At 35.0% G+C, this 20,672-nt stretch overlaps 1 protein-coding gene across 1 annotated transcript; it reads left to right on the forward strand.

Annotated features, from left to right (window-relative positions):
• Nucleotides 1-9,791: 9,791 nt before the first annotated feature.
• On the forward strand, nt 9,792-19,187 carry LOC120344049 (uncharacterized). The gene is made up of 8 exons (XM_039413138.2): nt 9,792-10,471; nt 10,819-10,932; nt 12,947-13,087; nt 13,544-13,674; nt 14,466-14,641; nt 15,452-15,596; nt 16,485-16,620; nt 17,118-19,187. Exons 1-8 carry the CDS (start codon nt 9,877-9,879, stop codon nt 17,795-17,797), a joined length of 2,118 nt encoding a protein of 705 aa, XP_039269072.2. The 5' UTR covers nt 9,792-9,876; the 3' UTR covers nt 17,798-19,187.
• Nucleotides 19,188-20,672: the final 1,485 nt, after the last annotated feature.

Raw genomic sequence — 20,672 nt, forward strand, 5'->3', positions numbered from 1 at the left:
TAAAAATTCGCGTTCAGAAGTTATTATTTGAAGTTCTATGATGGCACCCTCATTTGGGGACGGATGGAAATATCTGAATTGATTTTCAGTGTCAAGGGAAGAGTTTTTCAAAATATACCCGAATGAATAACTGATTTTAAATGAAGAGGTTTGACCATCAAATATTGCCCGGAAACTGTCTGTTGCGTTTTCAAAACCAGAGTTTAATAAACGGAAATTGTAAAAGTCTTGTGTGGTGTTGCCTGTTGAATACTGAGTTTAAATGGAAGCTCAGTGACGTCTGTACACATCTGCGACATGCCGACTCAAAGTTTCACATACCTCATCAATATTTTCAGAATTAAAAGTGGTATACTTTTTACGTTTTTTAGTTTCACGTTTTTCAGTAGGTGAACAACGTTTTCTGGAGAACTTCTCTATTGATACGGTGACACATCGATCTTCTATTGCTGATGAGGGGTTTTTCTGATTTTCTCTCTTTTTAGCGTCAGTTTGAAGTTGGAAAGATGAAGCATTTAAATTCTTTTCAGTACACTGATATTCTGATTGTTGGATGCGTAAATCAATAGATTCTGAGACGGGTGCAATCAATGAGTTTTTCTTTATACGTTTACTTTTTGCTTGTTCAGCTTTTCGCGACGTTTTACTCAAGCTATGAGGTTCAGTGAATGATCTTGTTAATGTCTGATTTCTTACATTGTGAGATTCATTACCTGATTTAGGCGAAGAGATTTGTGCAGTGTTCAAAGTTTTTTGTCTTTGTCTCTTCCATTTTGATATGTCTCTTGAGATTATCTTTTCTTGAAAACGTTTCCCCACATTTATGACATTCATATCGTCTCTTTATGTGTACCGTCTTCTGATGTCTTGACAAAATCGCTTTGGTTGAGAACCGTTTCGAGCATATTTCACAAGTATAACTAGTCATAATTCTAATATTAACTATAATCTAAAGCAAAAACAAAAAACACATATTACAAAACACAGTAAAAATGAATATTTATATGAATGTAATCAACGATAATGGTGGGACACTTGAGCACATGTGATAAGAGTACTTTCATTTAATATGATAGCAGATTCGCCTTCAAACATTGCTTTCATTCCAAAAACGATATCATGCTCCATATTCACGAATCTGAAAAAAAAAAAAAATATATATATATATATTATAAATATTATCTTTTTAAGTGAAATATAAGTTTTATATACGTTAATAGTAACTTACGTTAAACAAGGTATTTCCACTTGAAAACCTCTTTGAACTAAAGAGCTCATAAAACATGTAAATAAAACCTTGGCTTCACAAAAACAGAATATCTTTAACGGGAAGGTAATTAATTTAGGTTTTTGGTTTACTTTTACACGTCGTTGAATATTTACTGGTAATATTTTATTAAGTTGAAATAGTTCATAAAAAAGTACTTTACATGAGATGTTACGTAACCCATGCAAATTCAAACTGGACAATGGTGAATAAATGAAGCGTCTTAATGCGTATTTAACCGCTAAGCGTTCAGTGTAGCAAAAACCGCTTAGTCCCATGTATGTAGAAAGATTAAATTCGGGGTGATTTGAAATAGTCATTGCAGTGAAAACGCATGATGCTAATAATACTTCTGTATGATACGAGAGTTTTTTGTTTTCATCATTTGAGCTGAAAGTTAACTCCTGAATATGTTTGATAATATTTTGTGTGATAGTTATTATTAACTTTTTAGGTAAAGAGAGTTTAAGAATAATGGGTTCGTGTATGTTCAGATATAAAGATTGCTGAATGTGATACACGATAACTTCGTAACACATATTCAACAAATTAATGGGTTTCATTTTAAATGTAAGACTTAAAAATAATACTTAACACATATACATGGAGAGATAATTAAAAAAAAAACGTTATGTTCAATTATTATTGACGGCTTGATAAGCGGTGTACACTTGCTCTAAACAATCTCGACAAAGACGGGGCTAAGGAATAGGTGTTTCAGTAGAACTATCAGCGGTCCGTATTTTGCGTGGTCTTTTTTTACGGTGCTCTTTGTGGGTTCTTCTTTTCTTAGTGGTCTGTGATAAAATAATAATGCGATAAAAATCAACTCGTATAATTGCATACGCTATTAAGTAAAAAGTACCTTTTCTTACGCGGTGTTGGTAAAGTCTTACTACAGCATGGTACCTCTGTCTGTTTTTTCTCTTCAACAACAACTTCTGCCACTGTTTCAATCGATTTAACTCTAAAATTTAGATTAAGTTATAAATTTAATAATTAAGTATTACCTTAACTAACCTTACTCTTGCTCAGACTCCAGTATTACTTGACGTATGATATTATCTAACTCTTCTTCATCAGAAAACGACATTTTTTCAACTTGATAAAAAAAAATATATTAAACTAGTTACTTGGTAAAAAATTAAGTGTTACATAATAAAAAATTCACTCAGTAAAAATATCTCAAACGTTAAATATGCAACATTTACATATGTTCATGATCGTTTCAACTTTATTTACTGCTCACTGTTTTATTATTAATAACAACTCGTTAGTCACTCGTATACCTTGTGATGACACTGACTGCGAGGAATTGAGTGGTGAAGTCTTCAGTACTGAAGTATTAAACGAAACCACGACTTTTTATCCTGAAAAAGTGGATCAAAATTTTCTTTATATATACGCCCCGTATTTATTTATTATTTTTTATTGTACTTCACTTATCTCATGCTTTTGGGCAATAATTTTAAGAAAAAATAAAAATAAAAACATTCATATTTGTAAAGCGTGATATGTTAACCTATTTTAAAATTGGGCAGTTTCAGACTTGTGTTTGTAATGTTTTTGTATCAGTTAAAGGTCCATTTGAGTAAACATAGTATTAACCTACTATTTAAACGAGAAAAACATATTAAAATGTTTTAATGCTAAAATAGGTTAAAAAGATATATTACACAGTCAGGTTAAAATTAATAAACCAATAAACAGAAAAAAGAATATATTTTTAAATCATGACCCATTAACCTATTTAAGTTGAGCGTCTTCAGACTTGTTCTTTGTGATATACACATAAAAGTAATAACCTACTAATGATTGTTTTCCTGAAAATAAAATAAGTTTATTCACATAACATTAATCAAGTCAATTATTACTAGTTACTGAGTATGGCTGGGAATATATTCGAATATTCAACTATTAGAATGGCAATTCACTATTCGAAAATTTGGTAACAGGTGACGCGACAGGTCAAAACGATTGGATTTCACAACTCACTTGCGAATTTCCGACGGCGACGAAAACCCGAGCACACGCGTGGTGAGTTCGAACAACGAGAAATAATTTTTTTTAGTAGATGTCAATGGTGGCAAACCAAATTTTCTAAATTGAAAAGTGGCAATACAAAAACTGAAAAAAAAAACGGAGAACACCATAACTTTTGTTTTATGATTGTACGCGACCGATTAAAAACGCTTCTTTAGACATTGCAAATCGCAAAATTTCGGGTGATACTGTAGTATTATATGTACCAGGGCGTTTCCCCTTAGGCTTCCACATTGGTACATACAGTACTGGAGCGCCGTAAGTGTTGTAGGAACAGCTCAGTTTTGTTGAATTCACAAAAATACGAATCAAAACAAAATATAATCGGGCACATTACCACGCATTTTTGTGACCACGGATTGTCATGATATTTTCTGATTAGTATTGCTCTTATTTCGTCAACACAACCGCAGATTAAAATGATCACCATTAAATTAATAATGAAGTAAGGCGGTATTTTTGATTTACAAATATACTTAGATATATTTTTAATAATTACCAAATCAAGTTGTACTTTCTGGAAATTTATAGCAGATGATAGGATTTTTCTAACGACGATAACAAATTTGCAAGATCTCTAAGAATATGTATCAAAACTAAATATATTCGAGCAATATGCTGGCAGATTGCTGTGGCATTTTAAAGAAGTAATGCTATCAGCTTGTCGTGAGTCGACTCAACCGCGAGTTACCAGGTACACAATTAAAATAGAAAGGCATTTTAAATTCTCGTCGTTGTCATGGATTGAATATAGTGCGATAGAAAAGGCCCATTATACACTAAAAAACCGACTCTGCTTACGGACGCGTAATTGCGGCGAAATTCCGATTTTGAAATTCGTTCAAATTTCGTTGTGTTTGGTTTTATTGCTTCTTCACACGTACGGTTGCAATAAACGCACCTTGAGTCCGCACAGGATTTCGCCGGTGTGAAATTAGTCCGCGACCAAAAAAGGTTGGGAAACGCTGAATTAGACACTCGTTGACTCTTCAACCATTAAGTTACTGCAATTTACACAGGCGATACTATCTGCCAAAACCCTATTTTATCTCAGGAACTCAATGCATTTCCGAACATCAGTACTAATTCCATTACAAGCAAGAAAGCAAACGTTCATATTAATTGTATCCGTTGCATCTGCCAATTTAAATTTTTAGGAGGCTTCAAGTAGACAGTTTCCCACGCCCAATGCTTTTTTTCCGCGTTTACCAATGTTTCTGTGTTTTACCAATGTTTCTGTGTTTCCAAAACTTGAAAATGTTTTAATTAAATAAAAACTTCCCACACATATCATTTATTCCGCGTGTGCCAAAATTCTTCGGTAGCTGTTATCTGTTAGTCGTCTGCGGTTTTTCTCCTGTTAATAATTTGAAAGCAAGCTCAAACAACACAAGTAAAGTCGAATCTCAAATTTGTGAAGATTCAGAATACTCAATAAAGGTTGAACAATCTCAGATTTCTAATAAGCTTCCAACAGTTGAAGTGGATGTTTTATTGTTGACAGTGGTTCTAGTGTTAATATCCTAGACCATAGGTTCTCAAAGTGCTCCGTACGGAGCCCCAGGGCTCCGCGAGAAGAACCCACGGGCTCCGCGAACTATTCGATTACTTTTCAAAATACGGACTTGGCTAATTTTGTAACTGTGCAAAGAAGCAATAACAGCTTTGATAAAATTTGACAATAATATAGCCCTGAAATATGGAAAAGAGGCGGAATTAAAAAATGACGTTATTTATGAGCTGGAGCGCAGGCAAGATTTTTAAAAGGATTCAAAATTGAAATCGGAAATTTCCGTGCAACATCATTAGCAATTAAAAAAAAAAACGGATAACGAGATTTCTATTGCGTAAAATATTCAATACATGACCGATGCGAGTATTTAAAGTGTCTTGTCGTAATAATTTAATTGTGCTCATCGTTACTCACGTTTGATTCCAGATTACTATTAGGATTGCTAAAAAGAAAGAATACTATTCTGAAATAACATAAAATACGTGATAAAGTGTCAACTATAAATAATTGGAGTCGTATTTTTGCGATTTGTCAAACTTTATTTGTTCCTTCGCACTCGAGATTATTTTTAAGCAAGATAAGATCGCCGTTTGAAAAATTACAAGATCTGGGCAGAATACGAATGATGGAAATTTATTTTATTGCATGCGGCTCCGTTGGTATTTTCAGAATGGAAAAAAGGTACACGGTGCGCACAATTGACTGTGTTTCGACATCGCAGTTACTACGATGAAAAACAAAAAAAAAACTAACAAAACATCAAATTTTGTGATTTACAATGCCTATAAAAGCGTTTTTAATCTGACGTGAGTATAACATAATGCATGATTGCCACCAGGTAAAGTCATGTTGATAATAAATGAAGCACAACCGGTGTTAGCAAAACGATGTAATTTGCCGACGTTTCGAATTTCTATACAGGAAAACTTCATCAGGCTTGATATGAAAAAAACACAAGTGGATATATATAGACCAAGAAAAAGAAAAAAAGGAAAAATATAAAAGAATTATCATGCACATTATTAGTGGCCTTTCAAGTCTTCCGAAAATGTCAAAAGGAAAAAGATTCGACTTCTAATTTATTAATATGTTTGTCAAGTGTCAAATTTACAGCGTTTTGTATATTTAAATTATTAAATTATGACTTGTGATAACCCTATTAAAAAAATTTTGCATTTAAGTTAGGTAAAGTATTTTTAACTTACTCAGGAATATTAATCGGAAAGTACCAATTCTAACATTTATTTTGGAGCTCCGGGAATGATAGTCAACTTTTCAAGGGCTCCGCAACACCAAAAGTTTGAGAACCCCTGTCCTAGACAACAAAGCGTATCAAGAAATACGGAGGAATACTTCCAAATGTTGTAGTTTATGTCCTGCTGATACAAAGTTATTTGCTTATGGTAGTGAAAAACCACTTCAGTTAATTGGCGAATTTGCTGCAAATGTGACGTCAAATGATGGCTAGTAACTGAGTATTATAGTATATTTCATGGTGTAGGAAAACTCAAAGGATATCAATTGAAGCTGAACATCGATAAATCTGTGGATCCAGTACATCAACAACACAGAAGAGTATCATTTAAAACCAAATCGAAAGTGGAAAAAGCAATACAGAAATGTATTTGTTTTAGTGTGCAGCAAGACTCTTGAATCACTTGTTATCTCTACTCTTGCTACAGCATCCTTGCAATATATGCATACGGATTCACCGGCACAAAAGCATAGAAAAAGGAGAAGTAATTAGTCTCGCAGAAACCAAATAATCAAAAAACAATAGATGTCGGTTTTTATATAATGTTTATTGAAAAATCTCGTGATTTTCTACAATGTAATTTTATTTTCGATAAATGAACACAAAAGACCTCTTTCAAAGAAAAGCCCATAGTGTTATTCTTCAAAAGAAATTAAATCTAAATCCTGTCTAAATTTCGGGGAAACACGGTAAGGAGTGCTGTACAGTGTACAAAACTGCTATACGTAAAAAAAACCACATGGTCATTCTTTGTGTGGCAAATTTTTGTTCCTTTGAGAAGATCGTAAAAAAGAAACTTTCGAAGACCGAAGACTCATCAATCGTTAGGAGATCCCTCAAAACAGAAACTGCGGTTTCGATTCATGCCCTCTTACTCCATAGCGACATCGCGTGTCCCATCACTAATTAATCAATAACTCGCTAATTATACGACATAATTCATCCAAAATTTATAGGCTTCTGATCCGAGATATGATGAATGCACATGCAATAATTGGAGCGGATTCAATCTTGCTTCCGTGAGATATCGAGTGTATTTAACAGACAAACACACAAAGAGACAAATACCTATCAACATACTTACCGATCAAGATCGATAAGTAATTGATCAAAGCTTTCTACATCTTTTCGCGACCCACTAAGTTTCCTTTTGCAACCCACCAGCGGGTCGCGACCCATAGTTTGGGAACCGCTGATAGAAAACGAGAATATCGGTCGGAGACCGAAGACTTATCGATCTTAGATCGGTAATTAGTTAATAACCCGCTAATTATACGACATAATTAATAGGCTTCTGGTCCGAGGTAAGATGCATGCACATGCAAAATTTGGAGCAGATTTAACCACGCGTTTGTGAGATATCGCGTTCATCTAACAGACAAACAGACAAACAGACAGACAGACAAACAGACAAATACCTATCAACATACTTACCGATCTTAAGATCGATAAGTAATTAACTGTAAAAGACCAATAATACCTCTTAGAGTTGGACCTTCCCTTGAGCCCCGGCCTCAAGGAATGCATGGAGAAACAAATACAGTCCATGAAGGTAATAGAACAACATATTTCTGTAATTAAAGAGTCTTAATCCTTCCAATCAGACATGTGTGATGCGATTTCTGCCAAACAAAAACCTATGGAAGAAAGCCTCACAAAATGCTGCAAAAGAATTCGTGAACTGAAAGACCAAGTTTAAGAGCTTGATGAAGAATTGTACTATACTATCAAAAAAGTAGAGGAACAAGAAAGGCGTTCAAGACTAGACATTGTGGACAATATTGAATGCACGGCCTAGCCCCTCTACCTCAATCGAGGATACAGACAAACTGGTATTGGAGAGGGGGAAATGATCCATGTTGCTATCAGGCCATCCCACGGTATGTTAGTCGTTGGGCCATCCGATATATCTGTCACCCATCGTTTCCCGTCTCAGAACTCAAACAACTATAAGCCTATAATTGCCAAGTTTACAAAAGGAAAATTAGAAATAAAATCCTCAAGAATCGTCATCTCATTCGAACAGCTCGGAATATTACATCCGTGTCAAATTTATCGAAAGCCTTCATGGTAGAAAATTGAACATACAAAAATAAAAATCTTTTTTACCAAGCGAAAGTGCTAAAAAACGGTGTGGATATGCTTTCCTATGGACGTCCAATGGAAGGGTTTTGGTAAAAAAGAATAATGGAACGAATACTTTATCAATATTCACAGATTTTTTAGGGGTCAAGGGCCGAAAAACGTCAATTGCGCCACTAGTGTTCATGACGCGAAGCGTTCTTGATTTTCTGATATAATCTGGTTGGTCTTTTGTTGCTTTCTGCGCTGGCAAGCTGGGGAGATTTCTCGTTTTTTCACTAGTGCGGCTTGTTTTCATAAGTAGCGACCAAGTTGATTACAAGTAAATGTATCGTTGTTTAATTTTGTCACTAGCTTACATTGCGACCCATTAGTTCTGTGCCGGCAGTTGATTGTATCAATACATCATCTTCCGGTCTTCAGTGTTTCTCACTGCTTTACTGCCTTCACCTAAAAAAACTAACTTTAGGATAAACTATGGTTTAAGGTACTGTTGTTGAAAGGAGTTCTATCTAGATAAGTTCAACCATTTCTATTTTTTTTTAAAAAATGAATAAGGAGGAATATCTGAATATGGTACCGTCGTACCGGTACCGTACCGGTATTCATTATGCTTAGCTGTATTGTTTTTTCAAAATACACTCCACAAAGCCATAGATCAGTACCGGTAGGCTCTACCTTTATACTTGACTACTGGTAGAATTTTTTCACCGTAGGTGCATTGGCATTTATTCTACACGCTAAACCTCGAATTAACTTTCTACAACCAGGGGTTAAAGCTATACAAACCACCAAAGTACGACACTCTGAAGACGTATTTGAGACCGAACGACCAGTGTGCGGCCACGGATTTCAAGCCTTGAACATCGTTCCTGCTGCGTCGAGACTAGGGCATACGCAGCCATACGTGGAAAAAATGGGTTTCTAATTGCGTTTTTGACCGTCATATACTTTAAGAACACAGTTATTTCAAACAAAATTCGTCAAAATATAAACAAAGCACCACATCACAGCAAGCGAACAGACAAAAACACGGTGGTCAAAAATTGGTCGACAATGATATTATCGACGTATTGGAAATGCGCACCCCCCTTTTCCCCCTCCTTTAAATGTAGAAATGCGAAACTTTAAAGATGGTTAAAGGAAACACAACTCTACCCACCCGCCAAGTTTCATCTCTTTATCTCTTATATTTGTATGGATTTTCAGTTTCACGCAGCGACGTGATTACGTCACTCGCATCGTAATTACGTCACTCGCATCGTAAGCCTCTTTCTCCCTGTGTGTCGCAGTTACACAGTGTGGAAAATGACTGTCTGAAGTTAGGGCAGTGAAGGATAACGGTCAGATGGCAAAAAAAATATTATTATTCTGGTAAAAATAGCCCAATTGACCCGAAATTTGCAGGGAATGTAAATTACCTCACACATGTTCTACCGAGCAATTTTGACGTTGTTTGGACATAAATAGTCGTGTTATCGATGAAAATATGGTGATTTTGTCTGAAGTTAGGTGCTTTTACGGTTATAAAACAGGTGGGTCTTCAAATTAGACATTGTGATTTAATTGGTTAACTCTTCTTGATTTATGTATGCCTCAAAAGTATTTACAAAAAAATATAAACAGCATGTCCTTATTTTTTTGCAGATCTTTCGACTCTAATATATTCTGATATAAGAGAAATTTACAGCAGTCTATGATTTTTTGATAATAATTATGAGTTTAAATAATGATGGGTACTGTACCGGAAATCAGGAAACCATTGCAAAAATATCTTTGAATGAAACTCTTCAAACTGAAACTTCCAGTATTGCTATCAGTATATGTTCTGAACCAGTAGAAGAAAATAAGCAGAGCTCTTTTACAGAAATGCCTCTCAGCCTTGAGCTTCTTCCTGATGACCTCACATCATCAGATTCAATCCTTGGTAATGATATCAACTCTGATAAAACAGAAACTGAATGTACTGAGCCATCTTTTATGATATCAGAAGATTCCATCGCTCTCGGGGAAGCTCATTTTGAACCTTTTCCGGAACAAACTTCAACTTCGGTATCATCATGTTTCAGCAGGAATCGTGAACTCGAATGTGATGATTCTCTAGATGCCTCATCGAGAGACATGAATAGTTTTCCAGCAACTTTTAAATCACTTGAGAAAGATGAGGATGAAGATGATATCTTTGTTATTGCTTCTGAAGAGTCTTCTATGGATTCGGGACTGGGATCGGTCGATTCTACTTACCCAAATAGCGAAGAAGAAAATACACTTTCGCCACCTACTATGGATAAACAGTCATCCCATGTTCATGGTAATAATGATTTTATGATATCAATTTTTTTGAATATTAGTCTTTCATTTAATAAGGTGTATGAACCCATCTGAAAATATATCATTAATACGCAGTCACAAACGATGAATGACTTTTCATGAGCTACTTGTAGACCTACTTAAGATGAGATAGTCATAGTCAAGACTTGTTAAATTGTACCATATTGTATTAAGGGCTCCAGTCAACTATCATATTCTGATATCTGTATCAGGAATTGAGCAAGTATGACTGAACAGAATTGGCTATGCCTTACCTTGGTACAGCTGATTCTGCTATTTTATCCTCAATTTCTCTATTTGTATCAACTTTTTTTACATCGCTAACAGGTACTCAGAATTCTAGTTCAACCAACCTCGGGGCTGACGAATTCTGTGATTGCTTGACTACAACTTCCAACACTGATTCAGCAAGACCAAAGAAGCGTAAACATGACTTGGATGGTATGATGTGTATCTCGTTCTGAAAATTTCCAAGCGATAACTGAAGGCTATAAGAATATAAACAGGCGCAATAAAATCGCCTCCAACCGTCATAAAATCACTAAGATGTTCTTTACTTGGCCTGGTATTGTTTAGATTGATGTAGAGAATTTAGTCGCTAATCCAGATTTCTTATTGCATGTAGCTAGGGATGGGCAATGTAGAATAATTTACTATTCTAGAATACTTAAATCGAATCCAGAATACCGAATCCTATTTTAATTTTATTATGGGGCTCCCGAAGTATGCGAACCAAGATGGCGGACATCGGATCGTAACATGGGTAACAGGTTAGGGTTAGGCGATAATTTTTTTCCAATTTTCCTTATTTTAGTCCTATTATCAGTTCGAAGACTAGCCAAGAGCCTCCCGTAGTATTTATACCTAAAATTATGGCCTAACCCTCCCCTAGTACACATTACATTCCGATGCCCGCCATCTTGGTTCGCATACTTCGGGAGCCCCTTTATTATTATTCAAATGTGGGAATTCTTCCACCTCATTGATGGATTACATATAAAAAAAAGCAAAATTGATTGGATTTTATTTGTTACCAAACAGGACAATGGAACATAAGAATTTTAACAAATTACTTTGTGCCTTGAATAGATCAAAGTTTATGTGATCCCTAAATACTTAATATGTTAAAATTAATAGCGCATTATCCGCCTTGATAATAAATTGTGAAATTACAATATGAAAAAACATCAAATTATTATTAATCTGAGAGCGGCGAAAACACACAGGCCAAACCGAGGCCGCTGCAATTTATGTGGTCGCAATGGGTGCCGCCGTTCCTATGGCGCATTAATTAAAAGTGCAAAATAAATTTAACGACTATCGATTATAATCAAGTATGTCAGCCTGTTTATTTTCTGCAAGCAAGACTTGTAAACTAACATTGATAGACAAATTATTTCTATTGCAAAATCGTAATTTTCAGTTAATATCATTATATATAGCCTGACCTGGCGATACGCTTTGCAAAATGTCTATCAATAGATAAGGCCGGATAGGAAAACTGTCTCCACCACAAGCGACAACTTTTCCAATTTATTGTCAACTAACATACCGCCCGACATTCAACCAAACGTGTGTCCAGCTTGGGCGATAGGAACGGATTCATCGTCGACTTTAATTTTGTAAAGTATGGTATGTAATTTATTGGTAGTGCAAAATGAATGTTACAAAACGTCTTGTTTTGCGATATAACTTTGTATTTTTGGAAACGGGGTGTCGTAAAAATAAAATTTGATCCTAATTAATCGCAAGTAATGTTTTATAGGTCTATCTAATGTCTGGTACATATCATTTTCCGAGAGAAATCAAAGGCCGCGGAAAGCCATTTAATTTAAAATGAAAGAATGTTTCACATATTCCAAAAATTTGAGTTGGAACCATCAGGTAATCGGAAAATCTGCTCATGCCAGTAAGTCGGACTCTGCACCAATAATAATAATTATTATAAGCGAACTAGATAGTAAAATTGTAATACGCAAAAATGGTGCAATAACGTCGTCTTCGCGTTCTGAATATGCAAGCTGGCATTCAGTGTTTGATGTCTGCTGCTTTTGTGGATTCTTTGTGAGAAAACACAACGATAATCAAACGAGAGAGATTTCGTCGCGAGGGAGAACGCTTGTCGCTGATTATTAAAAAATGAGAAATCGAAACACAAAAATTTACGCACAGCGCCGAAGAGGCGGAAACCGGATCCTGTTATCGGATCCTTCTCGATTCGAATCCTCCTCGATTTGAATCCTCCGGATTGGGTATTCTATTTTGCCCATCCCTACATTTAGCATACTTTTTGGTATCCGAGGATATCAAATAGACAGAAACATTCAAATAAAAAATTATTGACTTAAAAAATATTGAAACTCAACCAAATATTGATTTGCCTGTTAGCTTCTGGGAATATTGCCAACTTTCCCCGCCTTTTTATTAAGTTAACAAACTAATAAATTTGTTTCAGAATATCAGATTGCCGAACAGAATTCTAGGGTTAAGAAAAGAAAAATTGACAGGAAAGTTGGATTTCAAGATGTCACTGTGTATTATTTTCCAAGGAAACAAAGTTTTATCACAGTACCAAGTCAGGGAGGTTCGACCTTGGGTGAGTGTTATTCAAAACTATATACCGGTATTTGCAATCTCACATATTTAACAACGGCCTGCATTGACGGTTTAGGTGGAAGGGCAGATCGCTCCGTTTCAGTTTTGCTAGTGAAATTCATTGAGAAGATGATAATATGTGTGACAGTTAAAACAAAGATAATGAAATGAATAAAAATAGAACAGCAAAACAAAAAAATAAAAAATGGACAAGTTAAACAAAATAAATAAAAGAAAAGCAGAAAAGTAAAAAAAGAGTAAATTATAATTTTGAATTTACTGTGCATGTGCTCATTTTCGTACATTACATCTCTCTCCTCAACTTTTGCCCCTCTGACCGCTGTCCTCCCACTCTCCTTTCCACGGACGGAATTTTCTACATACGAAGAGGCTTTCGGAACGAATTAATTTTGTATGTAGAGTCTCTACTGTATTGAGACGTATTTTTATTTTCCAGGAATGGGACTGCAACATGTTCACTGTCAAACAATGACTCTTCAGGAACACAATGAAGCGATGAAAAATATTCACAAAGAAAAAATAAGGGAACACTTCAGAGAGCAGAAAATTGAGAACAAAATTCAACAGGTAATGTTTTAATTAATATACCAGTACTATATATTCGGGGTCAGAGATTAGAAAAATTTTATTTTATCTTCCATTCCTTAACATACCGAATCGAGAGAATCATTATCTTTCCCCTCTTATAAGACTTTATATCAGAAATTTTCAGAAAGTCCAGTCGTGACGTAAATCAGTAAAATGGGTAAATTGGGTAGGCTCAAGTCATTGACTTGTTTACAGGGCCTTAGATACAAAACTCTGTAATTTGAAGGCCGGAACGCTATTCTCAAGCGCTATTTTTGGCAGAGACGCTAGGGTGACGTGAATAATTCGAGTGGGTGAGTTTGAGGTATATGTGGCTCGTTTTGCACATTATATTAAAGTGCGGATAATACACAGGGAATTTAGCCAGCGATTTGTTATTTTCATCAGAATTTTCAACGAAAATTCATATCCGTGAAAACACAGTGGTAAGCAAGTGGGCCCGATGAAACACTTCGATTGGAACACGGCCGGATTTGGGCCGTGTGCCGAAATTTGCACATCCCTGCTGAACTAGAGTCACCATTTGTCGAAGACTCGAAGTCATTTAATAAATGGGATGACTCGGATTCGTCATCAACTAATCGTCAGTAAGACTTAACTCGGATGACCCGTTGCCTCGCCAGTCAGGATTTAGGGTGCAGGGGCATTTACCCAACACTGGTGTCAGTCTCAGGCCGCACTTGGCAGAGTAATATATAGTTATGGAGTTTGAATGGAATCCTAATGAATGTGTTGAAAAAATTTATTAACTTGCAAATTTTATTTTACAGCTGAAATTTTTGAATCCTGATTTGGACAATGGGACACTTTCGTCAATGGCTCAAAATGCTGTCGGAAAAAATGAATCGAGTTCAATGGCATCTGAAGATGATTCAGTTCTGGTTAACTTTGATGAATTTTTTTTTCTCCAGCCAATTTCTGCTAAGAAAAGAAGAAAAATTCTCAGGTATGAATTATTATAATTAAACACACCCAGTTATTAATTATGCTGAAGTCGTAACTGCAAGCATCAAGCATGCCAAGCATAATGCCAAAGATAATATATAACTCACACTCTGCAAAACACAATCACAAATTTCAAGAGTTGTCTTAGATATAGAGCAGCAGAAAGCCCATCGAATGTACACTTGATATAAATGAAAATTTCCAAAAGGTATGCAGTTTTCTTTGATTTAAAATGCATTAGTGCAAAGTTCTAAACCATTCATTTCACTTTACATAAAGCATAAGATCTGTTTTCATTTCAAGATTGATGTAAATTAGTAAAATAACCTGTGTTGTAGTTGTTGCAATAAAAGATGTATGTGACTCATTTGACAAAACCAAAAAGTATCTGCGACAATAGAAAATCTCAAACATTTACTTAAAGTGTTGTCATCAATTAAAATCACTTTGTCTTTTACCTTGGAATGAATGTTTTGAACACAAATGGTTTAATTTGCTAAATGGTTGTTGAAAATTGCTTCCCTTCACAACTTATAAACCGATGGATTTCTAGTTTACATGTAGACTACTTGAAGATGAAAAAAGTCGCTAGAAGCCTTTTTTTTCTTTATTATTTTCCAACGTTTTCCCTATTTTTTACCCCAAATTTTGCTGGATTTTAATAAATTAACAGGCACATCGCACATCTTCGAATGCCCGCAGTGTTCATATATTTAATTTATGCTAGACCTTGATCCCTCCTTGAAAATCTTTACAACCTACCTCACTTTGAGCAAATATTTATAATATAAATTACTTTTCCTTTTTCCAGGGCATCTGGTGTTGAAAGAATAGATGGAGAAGAAAAACTAATGAACAGAATATTGAGGGAATCTCGTGAAATGTGTGGATGCGCTTGTGAAATGGTCTGTATGCCGGAATCATGCGAATGCGTGCTATCGGGAATTCAATGCCAAGTATGTAAATTATTCTTTTTACAGTATATTAAGATCAGTGTTGCTTTTGATATTCTTCTTATCTCCAAATTTGATCTTACAATTATTATTGAAGGATTCTTTCACTTAAAAGGAGTGTACTAGATTTCTTACATCGTATGTGAGGTTTGGGCAACACCCAAAGGAGCGTCATTTCAAAAGAGCAGCGTGATTTGAACATTTGAGCTCATTAGAAGAGTTTTACTAAATTTTGAATAATTTTAAAAAGAAAATGGATTTTCACATTGAAATATTTTGATATTCCAAATTTTGTCCATAATGGGTTTTCATACACAAAGCAGACTTACGGGAAAGATTAATGGACCAATAAATTTTAAATTTCAGTACTCGAAGATGGAGGAAGTCGCTAGAAGGCTATTAGTTTAATTTTTTTCAAATTTCGTCCAAGTCCTGTGGGACCCAATATTTCACAAATATTTTAGCTGTTTTATAATAATTAAAGAGGAGCATTTTCATTTCTCATTGCTTTTCTGACGATCTTTTCAGTAAATATGGTAGCGATGCACAACCGTCCTGATATTTGAGCATTGCTCTAGTCTCTTGTTTCCTGTTCATCAGTTTCAGCAATTTTTATACACATTTTTATACATAAATCATGCTTCAGTGTGGTTTTATTAAATAGGTATAAAAGTAGTACTTTATATAGATGTCCTAACAGCGCTGGACTGATTGTTATTTTTATGCCACACATGAAGGAAATGAATACACTGAAAAATTGTTATATTTGGTATAATATATTCCTAAATTTAACAATTATTTTGGATGTTTAACATTTTCCGCCCCGCAATGCCAAGTGAATTACTGAATTCCAACCTTTTTATATATGTATATGCTATTTGATTTGGCTAGGTTGATCGAGAAGGCTTTCCTTGTGGTTGTGCAGCGTCACAGTGCCAAAATGAGAACGGAAGAATAGAATTCGATTCGGATAGAGTGAGAACTCATTTGTTGGAAACTATGGAAAGACTTAGCACTGTACAAGATGGTAAGCTGGAGATTTATAAGATTGAATCTCTATTACTAAATTACTCAGACCGATCGTCTAAAGCAGAAATGGTATTCCAAAATATATATTTCGAATGTATAATACTTAGTCTGTTCTATATTTGTGGGCACAGTTGCCTAGTGGTAAAGCGTTAGACTTAACTAGGGTGCTATCGTGGGTTAAAATCTCATTTTCAAGTATCATGTTCACCACCTAACCCAGGGTGTAATAAATTGGGTAGGCAATCCTGAACCAGAAAGATTCCGGCCACTCTAAAATACAGGAGCTCCTTACATATCAGCGGCTGCTTGTGTAGAGCCTTGTCCAGAACGTATGAAAATACAGCACAGTTCATATGTTTTTATTTTTTGAAATTTGAATGTGCTAGAGACGCTAGTGCTGAAGTCTGTTGGCATGCTGGTATTCCTGCTAGTGCTCTTTGAAAAATATAATCATTAAATGCAAATTAATAATTTTTATGTGTTATTAAAAAACAGGATCTCAAGTGGAGGTTTCTGACTGCCAAACAGGAAATGAACTGGAGTCTGTGGCGAGCAGCGAGTCTGAGTGCGATTTTCTGTCTTCAGATGAAACTGATCAATCTGATGAAGTACTAGGCATGCATCAGCGAACACACATCAAATTTGAGGATGCTGAGACGTGTGTTTGTATAAAAAGTAGTGACAGGACCGTCTCTAATAATTCCGACTACAATAATCCTACGAGTGGCCCTGAAAAGAACAAATCGCCGTCTTTCGAGTTTTTGAATGCCCTTGGTCTAAGTAAAATTGATTTGACTCACTTTTCATATGGGCCAACGACGGAAGTATCTGCAAACATAACAAGTACTACTCTCACTGATATTTTGATTGAAAATTCTGCCGAAATACCTCACAGCACAGTCGTTCCTTATGAACAATTTTCTCCCTTTATGCACAATGATAATATACACCATCACATCACAATAGAGTCCCTAGCGCAGTCTATACCTAACCCAACCGATCTGCCACAACAAGCTACTAGGCCCATGTTTGGCACTACACTAGCCAAATCATGCTCGCAAGACAATCCAACCAGCAGAGATTGCTCGGTCTTGCTTGATCCGATTGCTACATTCATGACCTCTAGTTATAGCATATCTTCAAATTCAGAAACAATCCCATGTACTAGCAACTAGTCAATTCAGGCTAATTTTGTTCATTTTAAGCTGTTTTCTAGCAGTATTTTGTGAAAAGGTGGCCATGAGTGGGTGGTAATCATTGCATTATGGCATTGGATAAAATTTATGGCAATGTCATGATACTGATAGTTATAAATCGTACATATGCTGCCTCGAATTCCTGTGCCAAGTTGCAAATCTTGAGATTGATAGATATTTGTGTGTACTGTTTGAGCTTTTTGCATCGGTTGATTTTGATCGCCATGACGTATTTTTTGATTGAGATTTCATTCCTAAGTAACAAATAGTAACACTTCACTTTTTTCTTAGTGGAAGGTATGCTGAAATTTTCCAGTTATTGAAAGATGGCTGTTGTGACTTTGTAATAGTGTTAGCAAACATAAATCAGAGTGATGTGCCATGCACACCTCTGCTTGGCAATCTGGGCCACTCTTTTTAAAACTTGAATTTTTATGTAAATGAAAAATAGTGTATGCACTATTTATATTTTTTTTATGATGTTGCCATGTATTTATATTGAAGATAGTGTAACTACGCTCAATGTCGGTCGTAAATTATTTACATTGTGATTATGAAATAACACAGAAGTCCTAATATAGTTTATAACAATTTCAGTAAAAATATTATTATGGGTAAAAACATGTGCGCTTTAACCAAGAATACTTCTTTTTCAGCTATGCCATTCAGAGCTTGATTTCAGCTTTTAAAAAAACATAAATTGAAACCACATTCATTTATATTTATCTTTCCAATCCCTTGTTAAAAGATGATCTTTTTCTGAATAATAATTTCCGTTTCTGAATAATTTTTAAACATATTAAATCCTTCTGGTATATGAAATTTAAATTTGTCATATTTTTTGAGACAAAATTTCCTCTAAGGAAACTCTAAGTGAAAATAATGGGAGTGAAGGAAATAAAACCGGAAGCGCTCTGTTTAATGTGAATTCTTTTTTTGTCAACAAACAATTGTCATCTAGTATGTTTGTTGGAACTGCCTTTAGGTGATTTCCTGTTTTATGCAATATGAATGCTCAAAAATGAATTATATATTTTCAATTCTTTACCGGTTTCAGAAATGTTAGATACATCTTGAGCATGGGTTGCCAACAACCTATTGTATACTTTAGGGCTCAGACCTTATAATTAATTATTTCATAATTTTAAGTAATGATTAAAAGCTCTTTATTTGATTCGATTAAGTTATCGTTTAAGATAATTTTTTGTAATTTAATTGTCTGTGAAGATAAAATAGTTTTGAACAATATTATTGTTTATATTTATTATTATTTATACTTGACTGAATAATGGATATTTTGACTCATGGCAGTTAATTTTGTTTATGTTGAAATGAAAAGTCTTTCTCCGGCAAAATGTAAATGACAAAATTTGTGTTACAATTGTTATTTGAGAGGTTGAAAAATTTGAGCAATTGGGAGTTTTAGTCAAGAGCGTAAGGTAGCCATCACAAAATTGATGATGGGGGGGGGCATTTTTTTTTTTGTATATTGACTTAATACGACGCTTACTCGTGCCTTTTGCTCAGAACAAAGCCAGATTGAAGTGGCCATTGATATTTAACAATATCTTAAAGAATCGCTCTACAGACGTACTTCGCTGTCCAAGTTGTCCGAGGAATATAAGCGCGCATTTTGATCTATATCTCGTTTGGTTTATTTGGTGAAGGGATTATTGATAGCAAGCCAGGAAACGTCCGGTTTTCATCGTTCAAAAATAGCGCAAAAAGGCGTATGATTTAATAATGCCGCAAAATTGCATTTAAAAAATGTTGAAAATTATTGGCTGCGCGTATGGTTCTAGATATCATATATTGATTGTATTTTTTATTTATTGACAGTTGAGTCGCTTGTGCAATAATTATGTGTGAGAGATTTGCTGAACTCATCCCCTCCGTTTGCCTTAATCACCAGTAAGTTTGCCCCTTCTCAGTCATCCAATCTATGCGAATGCAATGATTTTTCTATTAACATCAGGAAACTTGGTGATCTGAGGGTGTGTTCAGAATTTTGGGTTAAATTATTGCCTTCAGGACCAAAAGTTAATTCTAAAATTAAGGTTTTTTGACAATTTTGTCCTGCACTTGAAACTATGACCCCAGGTAGTCCAAACTTTGTCTGTGACTAGTCTGCAAATATGTCTTATACATCGCTCGGTATTGATACACTCCGTTCAATGAAGGAAAATTCAGACAGCACACGTTTTACCACGAATATTACCAGTGATATTCAACCTTTTTTGGTAAAGAAACATTTTTTATATTATAAATTGCTTGCGGAACACCAAAAGAAAACACGTCAGATTTCTCGAAAATAGAAGATCCGATTAACTGATCACTTTTGGCATAGAAAAAGGTAGCAAAGAGACCAATAAGCTTATGACTTGAGTTTAAAAAGTCACCAAGTTCAATGGCTGCAAAAAACGACAATAAGAATGAAAGTTTTTCAAACTCAGATACCAAGTTCAATTTCATGGCTACAAAAAAACTAACAATAAGAATGAATGTTTTCCAAACTCAGTTCGCAAAATGCCAATGAGATTATCCTAAAGAGGCGGCAAGATAATATATACAGCAATGACATATTAATGTGATATCTGGGCATGTTTCTATGAGAACAAGCCTTCTATTCTGAAAGGGAATAAGGAAGGATAGGCGAACACTTTGACAAATGTTCTAGTGAAACTTATTGTGAAATCAAGCACGTCGCGGAAGAATTATTCCATGCCGAGAACCGATCGTATTTTTTTATGTCGCAATCTGTTTCTGAATATCAATATTTTTTTCATTGTTTGGTCACAATTAATTGGGATTGGGAGTTAGTTTCGCGCAACTCTACTGATAACAATTTGAGGCG

The sequence above is a fragment of the Styela clava genome, chromosome 1, assembly GCF_964204865.1.
Source record: "Styela clava chromosome 1, kaStyClav1.hap1.2, whole genome shotgun sequence".
In the NCBI taxonomy this organism is placed as follows: domain Eukaryota; kingdom Metazoa; phylum Chordata; class Ascidiacea; order Stolidobranchia; family Styelidae; genus Styela; species Styela clava.